Genomic DNA, 21,730 nt, shown 5'->3' with positions numbered 1-21,730 from the left:
TGGTGTGAGATGAGGAAGACACCTGACAGCGGGGGCGGGGTAGACAGTCAGTGGGAGGAGCCACCTGCTGCGGTTTCTCCAGATCCCACAGGAGGAAAATGAAACTCACAGGCTCAAGGACAGTGACACAGGGTGAAGGGGTGGCAAAGAGCGCCAGAACTGAAATGCCCGAGTCAGCGGGAGTCCTGGAGGGAAGGGTGGATGGCTGCAAGGGGACCTTTTAGAGGAAGAGGACCCTACTGCAGACAGTGCCAGGGAACCGGAGACAATGTGAGGGGCAAACAGCTGGCAACGATGACACGACTGACTGACCTGGACAGCAGTTATCCTGGAGCAGAATAAGAGGCCAGCAAGGTCAAACCACCCAGAAATCAGTCTACCAATGGACACCTAACTATTGATAAAGAAGCCAGAAATATCCACTGGAAAAGAGATGGCATCTGATGATGCTGTTGGTCAAACTGGACGGTTGCCATGTAGAATGGGGGGGGCAATTTTAAACATATCACCACAGGGAAACACTTTCTGAACAGAACATCAGTAGCTCAGGTACTAAAAACAATTAATAAATGGGACCTCACGAAACTGAAAAGCTTCTGTATGCCAAAGGACACTGTCAGTAGGACAAAGCAGCAGGCTACAGAATTGGAAAAGAACTTTTTCAACTATACATCCAGTAGAGGATTAATATCTAAAATATATATATATAAAAGTTAAAAACTAGACAACAAGAAAATAACCCAATTAAAAAGGGGTTATACATCTACAATGAGAGTTCTCAAAAAAGGAAATTCAAACAACTGAGAAGCACTTAAAGAAATGTTCAACATCCTTAGCCATTAGGGAAATATGAATCAAAACTACTTTGAGATTCCATCTTATAACCATCAGAATGGGCAAGATCAATAAAACAAATGACAGCTCATGCCGGTAAGGGTGTGAAGTAAAGGACACACTCCTCCATTGCTAATGGGACTGCAAACTTGAACATCCACTGCAGAAATCAGTATGGCGGTTTCTCAGGATGATGGGGAATCAATCTAACTCAAGAACCCATCCTACCACAGAGACACTTGTTTAACCATGTATATTCACTGCTGCTCTATTTACAATAGACAGAAATTGGAAACAACCTAGATATCTGTGTATGGATGAACAGATAAAGAAAATAAGCAACAGTTACACAGTGGAACAACATTCAGTCATTAAAAAATGAAATTATTAAATTCTCAGGTAAATGGGTGAAATTATTCTAAGTAAAAATTATTCTAAGTAAAATACCCAGAAATGTATTTAAAAGTGGGTATTAACTTTTAAGTCATTCATAAGCAAGCGACAACCCCTACAGTCACAGAGGTTAGGTAGTGTGTGAGAGACTAGGGTGTAAGGATGGACTCCCTAGGAGGGGGAGATAGAATAGATAATCAGGGATGGATGAAGAGGGGCCCTGGAACAGGAGGATTAAAACAAGGAGGGAAAGGAAAGAGGGTTGGGCAAGGGAGGGAATATAGAGAGGGCCAGATAAAACTAAGCTATTTGAGATGTAATATGAAAATGTAATACAGTAGAAGCTTCTTAAAATATACACATATATGAAGGGGTTCTAAATAAAATTGAGAAATAATGGGGAAGACAGAGACCCAACTGCCCATCTCTTGCTACCAAAGGAAGCTGCCAATATTAGGAAAAGGGTATATCTAATCGAGTTCTTAGCCAAAGGGGTCCCACGGGAACACCCAAACAACGCAGGCTATTGCTCAGGCCATTGGTGGCTCCTACAAACTGAAGGTAAAAACCTAGTGCTAAAGACGACACCTGCACAATCCATTGAACATGGAGAAATCAAGAGTGCCTACCTAGAGCCTTCACCACACCTATTGACTAATGTTCATGGTACCGGAAGGTACTCTGCATGCTAGCAAAGAAGAAAGGTACATACCACCCCAGTTAAAAATTCTTCAACCTAGAATGTTGCCCCGCCTTCAAGAAACACTGGTGCAATACTAGCATAAAGCTTGTGAAAGTACCCAATCAATACTTGATTTGAATTAAGGTCCACTTCATGAGATGGAACCTATACTCCACATTGCTTGGGTAGCCAAGAACCTGGGTAAGATAGGCCAAGGACCTAGGAGAAAACCATATACTAACTACTGTTCTACTAAAGGAATGTAGCAATAAAATGACTCCTAATGACATTCTGGTACACTCATTGATCCAGGCCTTGTTCAGTTATCATCGGTGAAGCTTCATCATCTAGCAGATGGAAGCAAATACACAGACCCACAGCCAGAATGCTTTGCCCTTTCAGAGGCTCAGTTGTGTGTTTTGGTAATAAACCTTCGAAGCCTCCACACTTGGTGCAGTTTGTTCCCAGAATCTCTCCTTCCTTGTCCCCGGTCTTCCCAGTTTTTTTTTTTTTCTTTACACTGCATGTCTTCCTCTGATTTTCATGGTCTCCTTAATTCTCCCCTGGATGGAACCAGCTCAAGATGGCTACAGAAGTCTTAGTTGTTACAAACATTTTGCCTGTCTGGGAACCCAAAGGAGTTCCCAAAGTCAGAAGGGTAAATCAAACTGTTAAGATAATTGGCCATGCTTTTATTGATGGCCACCTGTGTCTGGACTGTTTCCTAACTAACGCCTGACATGCTAATTGTTTTGGAGAAAGGTCAAGTACATTTCAGTTGGTCACAGCTCACTTTTGCATAGCTTTCCTCCTGCCCGAGGCACAAGAATTCTCCCTCCCTGCCGCCCAAGACGTGCTTCTTTCCGTGAGTTCCCAATAAGCTGCACTTTGTGTAGCTCTGAATCTGTCTGCTGTTTTTGGTTCTGTCATTTACCACCGACTCTCATACACTAGGCCTGACTTCTGAACTAGTCCCCTGCCCCGCATCCTCAGTCTTGCTAGACTTCCTGTTCATGCAGACTAGTTGAAAAGAGCCAAATACCCTAGTGGGCTGTGCTGGCCCTCCTTCAAGCCCCAAGTTGTTTACTGCAGGCCAGCCTGCAGTTCCTTTCTTCTATAGCTCCCAGAGATTCGGCATGGCTACCAAGCAAATACACTTGTTAGTGACTATCATTACTTCCATCATCTTAATCTGTATTCTTCTGATGGTTCTTGTCAGTTCAATTTCCATTATTTCGTAATATTCCCAGGTAGCTGCTCAGACTTGCTTTCCCCTTGACCACACTTTGACTTTGCTCACCAGTCTCACATCATCACAGCCTCCACTGCACTCCAGTCTTGTTCCTTTCCCTAGAGCAACTTTCCTTTCCTTCAGTCCCCACTTCTGTGTTTCCCAGCCCAGTCTGTAGCCATCTCTGGACTCTTCCCATTTTCTGATGCTTCCCCGACTTAGCTTTCATGAGCTCATATACTGCTATTTGTCTTCAAACATTCTCAGAATATGCTAAGCAGGTTCTTAAGGTGCAAGTAATGGTTTCCTGAGCTGAAAACCACTGTTCTCCTCTCTCCACCTCTAAAGAACTACTCTGTAAAGAACTGTTTATCACCTAGTCATTCCAACTGTATAAACTCTAAGTTCACCATGATGTACAGAATATGGGACTGAGCAAGTTACTATCTGAATGGATGCTTTAATTTAGTTGTGTGATGAGTCTGACAATAGCAGTTTTATTAAAAAATAAGATTAGAGTATATGTCATTATTAGACTATAAGTGGTATCAATGTTGCTGTAATGCATGTTTAAGATAATATATAGAACTTAAAAGTAACAAGTTACAAGCTTTCTAAAAGATATCATGTATTTATACCCTGAAAAGAATAATAGAAGTACATTTAGAAATATGTGAATGATTAAATTGCTGAAATATTTTTGAAGAAATGACTTAATCTATATATTTAAATGAGTTTTATCCACTTCCCAAAGTCTACATTTCTAATGATGCCCTTACACAATTTTTGGAATTCCTCTTCAGAAATTACCTTCAAAACAAATGTGATAAATAGTGAAGAAAATCAAAATCAGACTGTATATTGGTTACCTTGGAATTTATTTTTTCCCATTGCGACTTCTGTTATAAGACAAAAGAAAAACAGCTGTAGCTAGCGAGTCATTTGCCCTGTCCTCTTAACTTGGGTGTCAAATAGCTTTATGTTATTCAAATTTAAAAAATCCATATCTGCTTACTTATATATTTTATGTGTTGGTGCATGCACCCGAGCATACAGATGGGAGGTGGTTCTTTCCTTCCACTGTTGGGTTTCAGGGTCAACAGGCTTGGTGGCAAGTGCACGTAGCTGCTGAACTACCCTGTCTGACCATTTCCAAAACTTTCAGCTGTCTTCGAAGGAAAAGGTTTTCATAGAAAAACTGAATATGTAACTGCCATTGATACCAATTTCAAATAAATTAAATAATAGCAGAATCATAACCATAAATGGATTGCTTTCTAAGATGAAATCCTTAAAGGTGAATGCATCAAATTAAGTTCCAGTAGCTTCATTTGCAAATTAGCTATACTACTTTCTGACATGCTCTCTGAACATCCTTCTGATGGTAAAACACATAAAAACAGAGAGTGGAATCATTGTTGGGGACTAGAGGGAGGAGAGAAAGGGAAGTTAAGTAAGACAGAGTTTCAATACGGCAAGATAAAAAGCTTCTGGTGAAGGATGGACAAAGACTTAGCCATATTAAACATGCCTAAAGAAGGGCTATTGGTACATGCGCTGTACCATGACTAAAGCATTTTCAAATTAAAAAACTAAGTTAGGAGAAGTATACCCACAAAACGACCAAGGAGACAACAGATGATTAAAAACACAGATGATTACACTGTGAAAATATAAAACACAAGTCCACATAGACGACCGACCATATCAAAATATTAATATTCTTATTAATATTGTGCTTACCCCATGGAAGTGTGAAAGCTACACTGATATAGTGACTTCACGTCTTCACCCTCCACGAGGTGGTGCCCATCTCCTTCTCTCACCCAGTTCCGCCCTGGAGGGAGCCTCTGCTGTGGTTTCCCCACACCCTTCCAGAGCTACCCTGAACACGTGCCTGAAGTGGGGGCTTATCACCTTAACCTATTATTAATGTGCAGCAGTGCTAACACATGGTTTTCCATTATAGAGAAACTGAATATGTAACTGCCATTGCTACCAATTTCTGTCAACTTCTGTCTCTTCACTGGACAGCATTCCACTAAGCTTGTGTTAAGTACTTTACAAACTTTTCTGCCATGTGAAAGGCTGGTCTCACCTCATCCATGGCTGGCTACATTTAGGCCTAAAAAGTAGAAGTGCCTCTTTGAAGGTCAACTTACTTGAAATAAATATCCTCTCTGCTTTAGGGGGGAATTTTACCTTAAAAGTAGCAAAGGCATCTGAAGCGATATCAAATGTCGATAGCTCCACATACTTGAAGAAGTCTTTGAACTGATTAGAAAAGAGGATGATTTTGGCAAGTGGTTCATGTCGAATACATTCTCTTAGCATAATCCCACAGCGAAGGGCAATCTGTGGGGCTTCATATCTAAAGCACAAACAAGAGAGAAAGCAGAACAGTTATTCCACTAACAAAATCCATCAACAGCATCAGAAGCACCAGCTCAGTTCTGCTCATCACAGAAATACAGACACTATTTGTTACAGTTCATTCGAACACCATTCATTCAACCCACGGACTGCTATGTGCTGGGTGCTATTCCAGACGTTGGGGACACAAGAGCACACAGGGAGGTCACTGTCATTGCAGCCCTAGCATTTTAGTGAGGGTGTGTTTGTTGGGAGGAAGAAGCTGAATAGAAATATAAAGGTCATTTCCTATACTCTGAAGTGCTGTGAAAGCTGAAGGCAGTAAACTCGGCAGTCTCGAGTGGACTACTTACATGCGTGCCTGTGAGAATATGAGGGAGTATTTTAATTTATACTGAAGGAGAAGGAAGAAGCTTCAAGGCAAGAACAAGCTTGGTGAGTCAGAGGAGAGGAAATGTAGCCAGTATGGTGGAATGGACAAAGTAGTGAGTAGGATCACAAGAGGGCAGGGCAGGACCAGATTATACATACATTTGAGAGCTAAGGTAAGGAGCTCGGTTTTAAGTGTGATGGAGTGTTTAAAGCAACAAGTTATGTTGTTTTCAACAGAAGGCTCTGGGGGTGGGGTGCAGTGCAGTGAGAGCAATGTTCAGGCATGCTGGAGACCCTGGTTCGACTCCCAGAATCATCAAAATAGTTTAAAAAGTCCCTGGCTACTTGGGAATAAGGAGTAGACTGGGCAGCTAGAGTGGAAGCTGAGGAGCAGTGGTGGGGAGGGGGAAGGGTTGCCTAGCAACAGTAATGACAGCTTGGTACGGTGGCAGAGGCAGAACACAAGACTGTCGGTAGATGTTGATGCTGCCTAAAAGAAGAGCCAACAAGATTTAGAGATACAGGACGTGAGGTTGATGAGGAACGAATCCATGCTACAGATTCAAGAATGACTCCTGTGCTTTTGGTTTAGTTGGGTGGAAGGTGGCACCATGCACAAACTGAAGAGAAATGAGATAGTGAAAAAGTTAAGAAACTGCCACTGACGGTCAGCCTCAGTTTGGAGATGGCTAGTACCTAAGCACTGATGACTCCTTGTCAGCAGAGTACCCGTCTTGAATTAAAGAAAAAGACAGGAGAGGATTATATATAATATAGCCTGCAAGCAACTGATGAACAGTAGAGGACTACCTACTGCCTGGCTCACTGACACCGTGAAATGGAATTATGGCTCGTAGAAAAGTACACTAGAGAAACATGGTATCCACTGAGGAAACAGAGAAAGACTGGCACACCAGATCAGCTCCATGTCCAAACACCGTGTCTTCCAAATGTTAAATTCAACATCTGAATGAACACGGGACTGCGTCACATTCCACTTCAAGAAATGGTAACAGTCCAGAGAAGACAATTCCTGTATTGAATGATCCAGTGACAACTGTGTGCTAAATGCAGGGAGACAGAGCAGAGGCGGCTGCTGCTGTAGGACACTGGAGAACCAGAGTCAAAACAAGATTCTACCACGGTTTTAAACAGATTCATCGTTTCCCATTTCAATCAAATTCGCACTAAGATCTGGCTTCAGTAAAAGGCCTACAGAGAAGACCTCTCAACGTCTCAGCTCTCGAAAAGGCACCCGAGTGCAGTGTTCTCTGAGAACAGGATGGTGTGACACCCACAAAGGAGCTGGTTTATCTTTCAAATTTACCACAAGTTATAAAAGGGGATATCTTCTAGCTCTGATTTTGATATGGATGTTTTGGGTTTAGTGGTGGATTAAGTACATAAATTATATTTGACACAGAAAGTATAAAATTTAAGGTGAAGCTTCACAACTTCCATTTTGAATGCCAATTCTGTTTATAAGCTCATTAAACTATAGATTTTGGGTCTGGTTTATTTTGGTGTATAATTTTATTTATTTGCAAATGTTTTTATAATAAAGTTTATTTTTAAAAATTTAAAAGGAAAAATAGCAACATAAATTAATTTTGTGGCAGAAGATTATGTTTTCAATAAATAAAATAAAAAAAAACCCGAATGTCTGAAAACCAAAACTAAATAATTCTTAAATAAAACTTAAAGAGGCTGGGGCGAGGGCTCGGTGGTTACAAGCACTACTGTACTTGCAGAGGGGCTCACCACCGTGGGTGACTCCAGCTCCAGGGGAGGACAACACTGCGGCCTCCAGGGCACTTGAACTCACGTGCACATTCCCACACACAGATGCGTTTTACACATAGCGATAAGTAAATATACAAACAACTTTAAGATAGCTTATGAAAACTTACCAACTACTAATGTTAACATTTTGTTAAGTAATAAAAAACAATGTGCCCTTTTTCATATGACCATATTATTTGTATGAAATTCAAATACAAAAGTAAAATTCCCTTTCCTACACTTTAGGAAGTAGGCTACTTTACAGTATTCAAATTGACAAAAAAAAAAAAAACCAGTAAGGGAAATAGCAAAGAAAATTCAGAGTGGTATTGATTTAGTTTCACTTATGCTAAAAGAGAACCACTGTTCAGTACTATTTTAGTTTTCCTTCAGTAGCTCACAGCAGCACAAGATGCCAATATATTCAGATAAACGTAATTCTCTTTAGAAAAGAAATAGTGGCAATTTATATTAGCAATCTCTTTTTTTAAAAAATATTTATTTATTTATTATGTATACAATATTCTGTCTGTGTGTATGCCTGCAGGCCAGAAGAGGACACCAGACCCCATTACAGATGGTTGTGAGCCACCATGTGGTTGCTGGGAATTGAACTCAGGACCTTTGGAAGAGCAGGCAATGCTCTTAACCTCTGAGCCATCTCTCCAGCCCTATTAGCAACCTCTTATGAAAGAAATTTGGAAATCAGCCTACTGGAATTCACTGCTGTTAGATATGAGATGTTACTAAAGATGTAAAGAGGGGCATATTTTCTTAAATGTCAAGGAAAAAATACTAGTTACACTTACCTTACTACAAGTAAGAGTATTAAAGAGGCTATAAAATAAAGGCCAGTGGCCTAGAGCAGGGGTTCTCAACCTTCCTAATGCTGCCACCCTTTAACACGGTTCCTCATGCTGTGGTGAGCCCCAACCATAAATTCTTTCATTGCTACTTGATAGCTGTCACTTTGCGACTGCTGTAACTGTAAGGCAAATAGCTGATGTGTGACACTAAAGGGGCCGTGACCCACAGGTTGAGAAGCACTGGCCTAAGGGGAGACCAGCACGAGATAGACACGGTATCTAGGACTAATTAAAATCTACACTCACTGGTTAGATATTTGTGACCTTACAGGTTCTGGCTTGAGGCCACCAGGTTTCTGTCCCATCTCAGCCCCTGTGCCCTTAGAGGACGAAGTTCTCTCGGGTGGAATGTCCCTCATACGTCTGGCACCACCAATACATCTTCCAGCACTTAGCTCAGTGCCCATCTCCAGTCCTTTGTGCTCTTCCTCTTCTGCATTCCCACAGAGCCGTCCCTAGCCCCACACCAGCATTCTTCCCATCGGGTACTATCCTGTCACACTGTACTCAGTCCCGACAAGCCGGCTTCTATCACTTCATTTTAAATAACTTCATGTCTGGGGATGTGTCTCACTTGCCCTTTTACATTTCCCTATTCTTCCAGTCCCAGTGGGCATCTACGTCCTGTTTATTGTTACTTCCCCTCCCCCATGACCTCTAGTGCCTAGCATGCTTTTCAGTGTAGGCACATGATGACTCCAATGACTCAGACTGAATCTACCAATACCAGAGAACTCTAATGAGAGTCCCTCTGCCTTATACAAAGGCTGAATGATCTCCAGCCAACATCTCTCATTCCTGAATTTAGTTTCCAAGCTGAGACCATCTATAAAAAGTTTCCACTCTATGTTTTGGGTATAATTAGTTCTATTTTTCCTTTCAGCTCAAGAAGTTTATTGGAACCATCTGTGATACACTGATGGTTTATTTTTGAGAACCAAGAGAACATTTATAAAGTACTCCACTGGGGAGAATACTTATCAATTCATCCCAGGAGTTTGTCCCCAGCAGTGGAAAATGTCATTCTCTGACACAGCACTTCTTAAAGTATGGAACCCTGGGATGTTTGGGAATTTTCTGATTTTCCTCAATATTGTCTACGGGGTCCATGACTCACATACATCACTTCAACCTGACAATCCTGGTTTCATAAGTTAATGCTTACTATATAAAGACATGTTCCATGCACCAAGCCTGTCTTAGGTTTCGAAATTAGTCTTTATCCTTTCTAATCTGTTCTATTCCTGTCACAGGGCCTGTGACTAACCACGCCACAATGGCTAGCCTAGGGCGGGTCACTGTTTTATAAAGTTGAATCATATCTTCCCTGATTTATAGGTTAGACAACCACAGTCTGAGCCCGACTAGTTGTGTCAGTATGGAGAAGGCGTACTACAGTATATGCATGTTCATTATGGCAGCAGATCAGAAGATCCTTTTAAACTTAAAGCAAAACAGAAGAGTGAGTTTCTTTAGAGAAATCAACCTCAACTGACCAGGAAACTCTCTCCCTGCTGTCTAGCTTAGGCAGTACAGGAGGGTACTCTGCACGCTGCTGTAGGAGGAAAGACACCAATAGTCTCACCCACCACTGGATCCCATATGTTAGAATTAACAACCTGGCTGGCAAGATGTACCCATTGGTGCAAACAGTGGTATGATGGTTATGGGGATAACAAAACACTTTCTCTTTTCTTTCTTTCTTTTTTTTTTTTTAATTAGATAAGAGGCCTGGCCCATACGAAGGATTTCAATGACTGGTATTTAAAACTGGTCAAATGCCTATGGCCAGGGAGATCATAGGCTCTACAGGGGACACTTACTATTCTTTTTTTTTTTTAAATGAATGCACAGGTTTCTTTTTTTAAAATTTATTTATTATGTATACAATGTTCTGTCTGCATGTATGCCTGCCAGAAGAGGGCACCAGATCTCATAGATGGTTGTAAGCCACCATGTGGTTGCTGGGAATTGAACTCAGGACCTATGGATGAGTAGCCAGTGCTCTTAACCGCTGAGCCATCTCTCCAACCCCGACACTTACTATTCTTATTAAATGATCATACTGTTAAACTGCTTTCTAAATGTTTTTTTATACCCACAGATTTGTGTTCTTCTCAACCTTGCTTAAAGAAGTTACTTTTTGCAGTGCACAGTAGTGAATGTAGAGTCTCCCATCTGGTCAGGGTGCTGAGTATAAAAACCATAAGTGTTTAGCTGAAAATCTCGATTAACTCTTCAACTCCCATCCAAGGTGCAGGGAAAAGTTAGAGAGCAGCCAGAGAGAAGAGAAGAGGTGACTGATGGGGAGGAGAGCTATGCACTACAGATTTCTGGACACGACATGACAGCGGCACACATCAATGCACAGAACCTGTGGTTACCTGCATAAGACCTGCATAAGACCAAGCCAGTAAGAATTTTACTTGGAAGTCCCACCCTAGGCAAAGGAGCTAAAAGCAATTCATGGTTACTGAAGGAATGAGAGTCACTCTTTTTTTGGAGACACGACCACTGATAGTTTGCCCATACCTCAGTGGATGGTTCCACATCTGAGTACATGTGGACAGCATTAATTGGACTCAAGGTGTGATTTTTCCTATATCATGGAGTTATTAATACCAGAAGGCATTCATTGATATGATAAAAATACTTTATATAACAGTTTTAAAGAATAAAAAGTGTTAATAAAATAAAAAGGATAAAAAGAGCAAATGCTTCAACTGGTAATGAGTGCAATGACAATTACATAGAAAGTACCAGAAGAAAGATCTTGTGTAAGAACATCTCAAGAACAAAGACTGCATTATACAAAAGAAAAAGACTTGGTGTTACTGCCGGGAACAAATAATGCCATGTGACAGTCGTTGGAAAATGTCTCATGAAATGCCATTTACTGAACATTTTACCTACTTAACAGTCAAAAAGATCTGCTTCTAATCTGGAAGCCTTTGCATAATTGAAAATTAATTAATTACCTTGGTCCACTGTGAAGGGTTAGGAATGGTAACAATTCAATGTGAGTAAGAACTGAGAGTCCAGACTAATTTCTCCAAGAACTATTCCTCATCAAAGAAGCAGAGGCCAGATCTCTGTCTGGAGATGTGAAGTTGGGTCTAGGAAATCTTGCATCAGAAAGCAAAGTAGCTCTTTCAGAATATTTCGGTGAGGTGAAAAGACCGTGTCCAGAAAAGGCCACAGTTAATGGAATGTTAAGAAAATTCTGCACAATGCTGAGCTATGTGGGAATATGTCATCAGTTAGTTAATAAGATGCCAGATGCGCATGCTGTGTAGAGGAGAGGAAGGTATAGACAGAGGCAGACAGGGAGAGAGGAGAGGCAGAAAGTCACTGATACCAATGGAAGTTTCTAGGACAATAACTTATCCAAGCTGAAAATGAAAATAAGCATTTATTCTGCCCTTCTGATATGAATTCTACTTGAAAATAACAGTTATAGTGGGTGAAAGTTGTTTTTTTTTTTATAAAACTAACCAACGAAGGACTGATTTTGCAAATTACTTTCTGTGACCCCTAACTAAGTTGATAAAAAGGTCAATGTAAGGACGACAGGAAAGCCTTATGACGAATTAGATGCTACCATCTGAGCCTAGGACTCAGTCTCAGCATCTTTAGAGGGATGTTTACTGATGTGATGGGGAAACACTACTGCCAAAATAAAAGCTCAATTTGAATCCAAGTCTTTAAACAGATCTTTAAAAATGGAAAGATTAACGATTATTTTAAGAACTTGTTTAATTCAGTATTATGGGGAGGGGCAATATATGTGCCTCTCTCCCACTCCTGAAAGTGGAACAACTTTTACCAGGATTCAGGAGTGGGTTCCCGGGTTTAGTGTCAGGCTTGTACAGCAAGCACTTTTACCCACTGGCCCCCCCATGCCAGATTCTGTAACAATTTAAATTATTCTATAGAACGCCACGTGACAACGCCACAACAGAGTTGTGCAGGACAACCCACTTTTCAACAGACTCATAGCACAGAACTGTGTGGATGGATGAGGTGTTGAGTGAGAGGGACTTAAAATTTTTTGGCTAACAAAAATGATAACCAAATACACTAAGTAGACCTTGTTAGGATACTTATTTCAATATGTGAAGTGTAGGGAAAAAAAACTGTAAGAAAAATTGAGTGTAGGAAGGGTATTGGTTGTTGCAGAATTTTATTAACTTTTAAATACACTGTAGATAAATGAAATTATCTTCCTTTTTGAGATGCTTATCAAAGTGTTCAGGGATTTGCTTTTTAAAATACCTCAACTAAAAAGGTTGGGTACCACAGAGACAGCTGACCTGAACTCGTGGGATCTCAGGGACTCTAGACTGACAGCTAGGAGTCTGCATGGGACTGAATTAGGCCCTCTGCATGTGGACGACAGTTGTGTGGTCTCATCTGTCTGTGGGACCCCTGGCAGTGGACCAGGATCTATCCCTGGTGCATGAGCTGACTTCTTAGAGCCCATTCCCTGTGGTGGGATGAATGCCTTGCTCAGCCTTAATGCTCATGGGAGGCCTTACCCTTTCTGAGGAGTGGCTAGAAAGTGACTTGGAGGGAGGTGGGCAGGGAGCAGGAGCAAGGGAAGGAAGGGGAACTGTAGTTGGTATATAAAATGAGTAACAAAAATTTAAAAAAAAAAAGAAGGTTGGATGCTGCACAGCGGCAAGATGGCATGCACCAAGCTAAGTAGTGATGGCTGAGTGATGAGAACGTGAGCTCTTGCATTTGTAGATGGCTGAAAATTTTTGCAATGAACTTAAAAACTAAGATTTGAGGAAATATGTGTGGTTTTAACATTAGATGGAACATCTTGTAGCTATGATTTCTTTATGGAACACCGAGAGAAGTTTAGCAACCTCATCGGCAGCTGGAATACCATCTGTCTCAGCCAGTAAAAAATTAATTTAGAATGAAATGGTCCTTTCAAAAGTCCTTTTCATAAAATGTGAGCTCTAAGTTCCTTATGCACCACATTTAGATTCTTCTTATTATACAAGCATCAATTTCTTTCTATGTGATATTCCTTGTGGCTGGGCTTGTGTTCAGTGTAGCATGTTACCAGTGAGCCCCTAAACAATGCCACTGTTGGATATACAAATGGACCAATCAAGTTAGAGCCTAAATTTTCAATGACCTTCACAGCAGGTAATTTAGTAAAAATGCTGACTTTAACAAAGGGCTGAACAGGAAGTGCCCCTTCTTACACTGGATGAGTTAGAGCTATTCCAGCCAATGTGTCTCCTTATCCACCCTGTCCCCAGTAGCACAGAAGAATTAAACTCCCCCTCCCCCCACTTAAGTCTGAATGAGAATTCCTGGGAAGAAGTGGTTTCTGTAGAACTGACTGGCTGAGGAGAACTGCAGTGGTGTGGAGAAGCTTTTGTATTGCAGAGCTGAGCCTTGTCTTGGGGCTGGATTTAGCCCCTAAATAGTCATTTTCTTGCTTACTTCTGTGTCAGAACACCCTGTGACTAACAGACGAAAACCTTCAGGAATCTATTAACTTGATAGACCAGTGGATTCCACCAACTCAAAAGCTAAGAATTATTTGTAATGCAGAGGTAAACGTATGATTTTTAAAACTCAATAAATAAAAAAGAACGGCTGACACTGGGCAACGGGACCGAGGGATGGAGAAGAAAGAGCTCCTGTTTGTTGGACAGCTGACTTTCAAACTGTGTATATGCCACTAACACAGTTAAATATTTACACATCGGCAGGGGAGGACTAGACTTCACGTGCCCCACAGCATTGGAAACAAGAACACTAGGCAGTAAAATGAGCTGTGCTGGCTTGAGATACGGAACAGGCACAGAAAGGGAGCACAGGGGAGGACCGTCACATGCATGTTTGCATGTCTCATGGGACCTAGAGCACCAATGCTGAGGATTCAGGGTAGCTTCAATATGCTCAAGACACACGTGTGAGTAGACTCAGAAAGCAATGACCAGGAATTCCTGGAGTTCAGGGTTCCTCTCCCCCTTTATAGCTCGGTGTAAACATCTGTTTATACCCACAGAGATCATTTATCTCCACCTTGACATGTTAGCTACTGCAAGAAGGCTTAGCCCTATTGTTTGAGTTGGAGAACTAGATTATGTATGAGTGTCGGTGCATTTGTGTGTGCGATGATGGGACATAACATCATGCAAGCAGAAAAATAGTAATAGGGTAGTTATGCACAGGGAAGATGAGGAAGCAAAAGAAGTATATAGAAAGAGACACGAACAGCAAGAAGGCAGAGGAAAGAGAGGCAGAAAATGCAAACAACACTGCGGAGAGGAGCGCACAAAGGAAGGACGTCCTCTAGGTTTAGCCATTTAGAGCCGGATCTGGAGGGCTGCGCTCACATTGCAGACACTGACCCTGCAGTTCTGGGGCCAGGGGGCACACTGCATACTTTTTAACAGCTACGCCCAAGAAACCAGGTACCTACCCTTTGAGGAGCATAGACAGGATATGAGGGTGAGAACTGATGTACTCCACAGTAGGACTCCGTGCACCAATCTGTCTTCTCAGGATGTTGTTGAATATCTGGGTCACATCTTTTTTTCCCTGTTAAAGAGACATGTCACCATTAAGTAATACACTTTGAACGGATAAACTGGATGACACGTGGGATACAGACACACATTCTCACAGAGATAGTGTCGCCCTACACGAAATGAAGAAGCAGTAGTTTATTCTGTTCATTTATCTTCACAAAGTCCACTAACTGGGTGCAACGCCTCACCCAGTGCACACAGTGGGAAACTTGGCAAGCTAGAGTCCATTTGCACAACTGGAAATAGGAAGGCACAGACGGGTACAAAGTAGCAGCAAGAATTGAATTTTTATGCTTTTTCTCCTTTTAGTTCTCCCCAAAAGAATAGTAACTGATATTTTTAAACCTTCATAAATGAGAGAAAATAGAACAGAAGTTAAGAATAAATAAAACGTGAGGGTCAAATTTTTCTTTCTTGACATATAATTCTGGGTAATACTATCCCTTCAGTTTATCTACTCTTTTATCTTGGAGCCTCTAAAAAACTACTTTTTAAATGAGATGTAAGTTTAAAATGCAAGTTTCCCCTATGTAATATATAACTTGCATGTCTATGTCTTACCTATGTGAAAACAGACTAGAGGAGAAGAAACTTTTGGCCCTAATTGACTGAGTGAGAACTACTGCTACTCTTGGAGAGAGAGGGCTTGTGAGTCTTCACACATCTCACCACCTGAGCGGGGCCTGATCCGCTAAGAGAACCCATGAGCTGGACCATGCTTCCCATACAAAAAGAATGACACCGATCATCCTGCTCCTTGTCTGTCAGCTGACAGCCAAGGGCTCTGGCAGTTACTCTGTGTCCCCTTCAAAGCATCTTCACTCTGCAAAATCAGCTACCAAGAAGCGACGGCAGTCTCTTCCCCTATGTTCCTCAATACCTCCCTTATGCTTAGGAAAGTCCAGTGCCTTCCATTACATGGCCCCTGCCTATTGCTTTGCATTTCTGCATCAGGCTCTATTGCTTCCGACTGACCGTGTGATGTATGCTCACAGTCTTCGGTGTTTGTGCAGCTCTGGCTCAGGTTCTCCTTGTGTCCTACGTGCTGTTTCACAGTTCATTTTCTGAGACTCAATAGGATATTCGACTCTGAGATGAATATCCTTACTATATTTAATAATACCCTTTGCCTACAAGCAGATCTCTGAGTCTAAGGCCAGCTGGGTCTACAAAGTGAGTTCCAGGACAGCCAGGGCTGTTCCACAGAAAAACCCTGCCTCAAAAACCCAAAAACCAAAAAAAAAAAAAACCAATAAAAGGTAAACAAACAAATAAGAGTGTGTCATCAGATACATGGAACACCCATATATCTCTTACCATAAACAGGGAACGGAACCCTCTATTTTTAAATTAGTCACTTTTTAATACAAAAGACACACTTAAAAAAGGCCCAAAACCCAAAAATGAAATCAATAAGGTTATTCATTATTAACTCAGTTTAAAAACTGTTCCCACCCTCCCCAGGATCTCATATATTCCTAGTTGGCTTCCAACTTGCTATAGCTAATGATAACTGTAACTTGTAATCCTTCTGCCTGTTATCTCCTGAGTGCTGGGATGATGGGTCTGTGCCACCATACCAGACTGATACAAGATCTATGATTAGGCAAAAAGTTCTTAGCCTTCACAATAACAACATAAATGAAGAAGTAATAAACTGATTTCATGCATGCCTTTAATCCCTGGGAAGCAGAAGCAGGTAGATCTCTGTGAGTTTGAGGCCAGCCTGGTCTACAGAGTGAGATCCAGGACAGCCAGGGTTATGTTGAGAGACCCTGTCTCAAAAGAACACTCACACTCAAACAAACAAACAAACAATCAGGGGCTGGGGAGATGGCGCAGCAGTTAAGAGCACTTTCAGAGAACCTGGTTCAATTCTCAGCACCTACATGGGAGGCTCACAACCACCGGTAGCTCCAGTCCTAGAGGATCTGATACAACTTCTATGGGCACTATACATACACAGTGCACAGTCGTACGGGCAGGGAAAATATAATACACATTAAAATAAATAAAATTAAAAAACACAAACAAGCAATGCTGAAACCAAAACAACAACTTTCGCTTTCAAAAAGTTTTTGTCAATAAGATGAAAACATTGGGTAGAGTGGGGAAAATACTGTAAAAAAAAGTCCACGACAAAACACCAGTAGCTGGAGTACAGACTTAACGGGTGAAGACAGAGGCCATATAGCTAAAGACAGGAACATCATTACCTTCAGGAAGTGTAAGGCAAAAGCACCACGAGATGTACATTACTCATTCTGACAGATATGGCTGAAATGAAAACTAAAGGCAACAGGAAATACAGCAAAAATGAAGAAACTGTTAACGGAAATGTAAAACATGGGGCGGGGAGATGGTTCAGTGGATAAAGGATAAATGACCTCGCTGAGAGCCTGAGTCTGATACTCCCAATCATGGCGGGAATGGTGCAGGAGAACTGACCACACAGCCAATTCATTGTGCCAGTAAAGCAACCTGAATCAAAGGACGGAGTCAGCGACTGGCTCACCAGGATTAGCCATAAAGTTCTTGGAGGGTTTAGGGGCCCCTCCCCCAAGAGGAGGAGTAGTTCTGGGGAGTTTCTGCTGCTGGTGGTTTGGAAAAACCGTGGAGAGAGGGTCAGTCAATCACTCTGTTTTCATTGGGTTTTTTTTGGGTCTTTATTTCAATTTCTGACTTACGAGGTTTTACTATACTAGAACAAATCAGGTAATCATTACATGTAACAGCCTCACAGGAGAGAGCCCACTCCTGAAAGCCGTCCCCTGACCTCCACAGGAGTGAGCTGTTGCAGGTGTGCCTGTGCTCACACTTTAGAAATAAATATGAAGGTTTAGAAAGGAAACGTAAAACATTCCAGCATCTTTCTAAGAAACACATAACTAGCTAGCCCATCAGGCACTCTAGGCATTCAGGATGGAGGAAGAAGTGCATGCGTTACCCAGCCATGTTGCTCATGCATTACTTGTAGTAGCCGAGCCTGAAATAGCCCAGAAACTCCGCAGCAGTCAAATGGTTAAACAAACTGTGGTCATTCAGCAGTCAGAGTAATATATAGATTTAGTTTAGTAACTTGGATGGGTCTTGAGGAATTTGTCCATTATGAAAAACCAGAAGGAGAAGGTTCCACACTAGAGAGCTCCATCCATACGAGGACTTTGAAACAGCCGAGTTCTGGAATGGAGAACAGTCTAGTTTGAACAGCTGTAACCAGGGATGTCTGTGGGAACGGAACAGATCCACGTTATATGCTGTCAGCGTTGACATCCTGGCTGTGTCACAGTTTTGAGGACTTTATTCTCCCGAAAAGAAGGTGAGGTCCACGGAATTTCTCTGACCCATTCTTTACAACTACAAGCAATTAACAACTACTCCAAAACAAAGAGGTTCAGAAATAAAGAGGTGAAATTTTTAAAAGGCATTTTTCTTTGTTGATCATGTTTTAAATAACAAAATTCAGCTCTGTTTTTATGTAGATACAAAGAACTTTATCCTAGTTGCTACAATAAAGAGCGGCCAACTGCTGGGTGTGGCAGCTCACAACCATGATCCTAGCCTGACACAATTTCAAGGTTAGCCTGAGCTACATAGTGAGTTCCAGATCAGCTTGAGCTACACACTGAGACTGTGTCAAGGAACAAAACAACAAAATAACTAAGCAATAAAAGACTTAGTAATGATCAGTGTTGTCGGTCTAGCCTGACAACTTAAGTTCAATCCTGGAAGGAGAGAACCAACGTCTGCAAATTGTCCTTTGACCTCCCTAGTTTTGCTGCAGCACACACCCACAAATATATGTGCTAAAAACTGTGGTCTAACTAACTAGTAGAAGTAAGAAATTGGAATATCAAAATATCAACAGATGATTTAATATCCGAAACAGCTACAGTTTTCCATTGCTGTCACTTTCTTTCAGAAATATTAAGAAATTAGGGCAGAAGAGGAAAAGAGGATGGAAAAGTTAAGTGTGTGTGTGTGGGGGGGTGTTGGTTGATTTAAGGGACTTGAGAAGACAGGGAAATAAAAACTCAGTACTGTAAAAGCAAATTAAGTCACCATACCGAAATGTAAATTTTAATTAAAAAAAAAAGCAGGACTCTTGAGAGCCTGTGATGTACTTGGAGGAGAAGGACTGCGAGGCATGCCCTAGTCCCATCCTACCCCCACTATGGGAGGGGAGCACTTCAGTCCGTAAAAAATGTTCATAATACCTGAACTTCTTTTATGAGCATTGTAAGTATTATGTCTGTTGTATTAAAGAGGCATTTCTGGAAGCATAAATGGAGCTTTAAATGAAAGCAATTCTGTGGTATGCAAATCTTCCTAGACTCTGCAGGGCAATATTGTGAACTAAATGCCAGTCCTGTTTGAAATGTCGTAAGACTCTGTTTTTCATACCTCCCAGTAAAATGCCACAAGAACATTTCCACACGGCATCCCGGTGAACAGCAGCAATGAAGCTCCACAGAGCCCCGTCCAACTTTCACACAGAGGGAAGCATTCTTCCAGTTCGTTAGCAAGTATGTGCAGAGGCAGAGGGAACCCCTGCGGGTAACAGGAACAAGTTTTGCTACCAGAGACCACTTCTCAAACCAGACCAGAGGGTCCAGATAAAGAGAATTAGAGAAAATGGGAATGCAGAAGTTGCCAGAGAAGTAAAAAAATAGAAAACCACTAACATGTTGTAGATTATAAGCTGCATCCCAAAATGATGCAGCACACACCCACAAATACATGTGCCAAAATGTACCAAAAATGAACCAAAATTATGTAGTAATTTAGGATTACATATTAATTAATGGATTTTCAGCCTAAAGGGCACTTTTCAAGCAGGATTTCGCTGTAGCTATCGAGACTGTCCTGGAACTGGCCTTGAACTCACAGAGATCCATCTGCCTCTGCCTCCTGAGTGCTGTGATTAAAAGGCGTGCGCCACCACCGCCAGGCTCTGAAAAGCACTTCTTAGTTGGCAAATCCATAAAAGGCCAGCAGCCATTTGTTTAATGAATCAATGAATGACAAGCAAGGGAGTATCGATGGAAATCATAAAATGAGCAAAGGAGTAAAATGGTCAGAAGTAACTGCTGGTAAGTGTAGAGACAAGAAATGAGAGGAGAGGGCTAGACAATACTTGCTTTAAAATTGCTGGCGCTGACTTACAGACATCATGCACATAAAGGATTCCTGGGCCAGCAGGATGGTTCAGCATGTAAAACATTTGCCGGGAAGCTGAAGACCTGAGCTGGATCCTTGGAACTCCCCAACAATGGAAGGAGAGAAAGAACTCCATGAGGTTGTTCTCCTGTCCCCACACACATGCGGTGGTCTGCATGTCCACGCACCCACAATAATAAGGAAAATAAAAGTATTCTTCAAAATTTAGCTATCAAATAAAAAAGGGACAACAGAGCCCCCAGTTCCTAACAGATATCATGGTAAATAAACACAGGAAAATAAACTCATTCTGATTAGTTATTAAGAAATTGCAAAGCAATCGGCAGTGAGCTAGCAGTAGCACCTGAACAGATAAATGACAAGACAGAACCAAACAGCAGCACCCAGCCATCTCACTCATGGGCACTCTGTCTACGGGAAATGAAAATCTGTTTTCATATTGAAAAACACTCTACACAAATGGACATACAGCTTCCCTTGTAAATGATAAAACTGAAAACACAGCAACTGGAAACACAGCAGGGAGGGATGAATGTCCAATGTAACATCCATACAATGAACCCATCCATGAGAAACAGACTGGGCGAGGCAAAGGCTGAGGAGAATCTCAAGGGTGTCACACCGAGTGAGAGTGAGTTAGTTCACCTTCTCAGTGAGAACTCACTACACACTTAGAGGCTAACAAAGGGAAAAGCTCTTCAATAATAGCGCATGCCCTGCTCTGGCTGGTGCCCAGAGAGGAGCCAGCTTCAAAGAGAAGATGGCATTAACTGAGGTACACCTTAGGCTTCCACATCCCACATATACTACCAGCCTTAAATCTCTCTTAGGTGCAGGCTTCAGGTTATACTTTGAACAATTTTTTTTTTTTTAAGGCAAAGTCATCCTTGGTTTATTTGTTGCTATTTTGGTAAGACTTGGTCTCAAAAAAGGTATAGTAACACCAATCATAAAGATTTCTAAAAGAATTCTAAAAGTATAAAGAAAAACAATTGTAGCCCATATATCAAAACACAGGCTATAAAGAGATAGGTAAAAAGTTTTCTGCTTTTTTTTCTTTATTCTGGGAGGGGTCAAAGGGTGAGGAGTGTACCTGGGAAGTAAGTGTGATTGTGGTATATCACGAGACATTCCCAAATCATCACTAAGACTATTACAGAGACAGGAGACTGTCACCCTGGCCACCTGGACAGATGGGAGACAGGAAGGATGCTCTCAGACTTGTTCCTTAAGTGCATACACCACGGCGGCTCCTTTTGACTTGTCAGCTACCCAGGCTCCTCTTGCCCACTTGGCAGAACAAGGCTTCTCCTGGTGAGAGTACAGGGTACTTCTCGGTAGACCAGGACTTAGTGGTGCTTGTGACCCTGCCACAGCCCCTCAATCTACCTCTTAGAGGCTGTCCTCTGATATGAGGACAGAGCTAATGGGCAACTCTAAGTCAGGGCTGTCA

General features: G+C 41.6%; 1 protein-coding gene across 7 annotated transcripts in view; it reads right to left on the bottom strand.

Moving 5' to 3' along the window:
• The window catches only part of Cab39l (calcium binding protein 39 like), a 105,433-nt gene that overhangs the window by 23,201 nt on the left and 60,502 nt on the right, over positions 1-21,730 (bottom strand). For all 7 annotated transcript variants that reach the window (XM_048448199.3, XM_048448190.3, XM_085698611.2 and 4 more), the window contains 2 exons: positions 14,988-15,106; positions 5,343-5,511 (listed from right to left, as the gene is read on the bottom strand). In XM_048448199.3, coding sequence (XP_048304156.3) covers positions 5,343-5,511; positions 14,988-15,106 — 288 coding nt within the window. The remainder of the gene's footprint in view (positions 1-5,342; positions 5,512-14,987; positions 15,107-21,730) is intronic.

This window comes from Myodes glareolus, chromosome 12 (assembly GCF_982192425.1).
Source record: "Myodes glareolus chromosome 12, mMyoGla1.1, whole genome shotgun sequence".
In the NCBI taxonomy this organism is placed as follows: domain Eukaryota; kingdom Metazoa; phylum Chordata; class Mammalia; order Rodentia; family Cricetidae; genus Myodes; species Myodes glareolus.
Note: the sequence above shows the minus strand (reverse complement) of the source record. Positions and strands in the feature narration are given on the sequence as shown.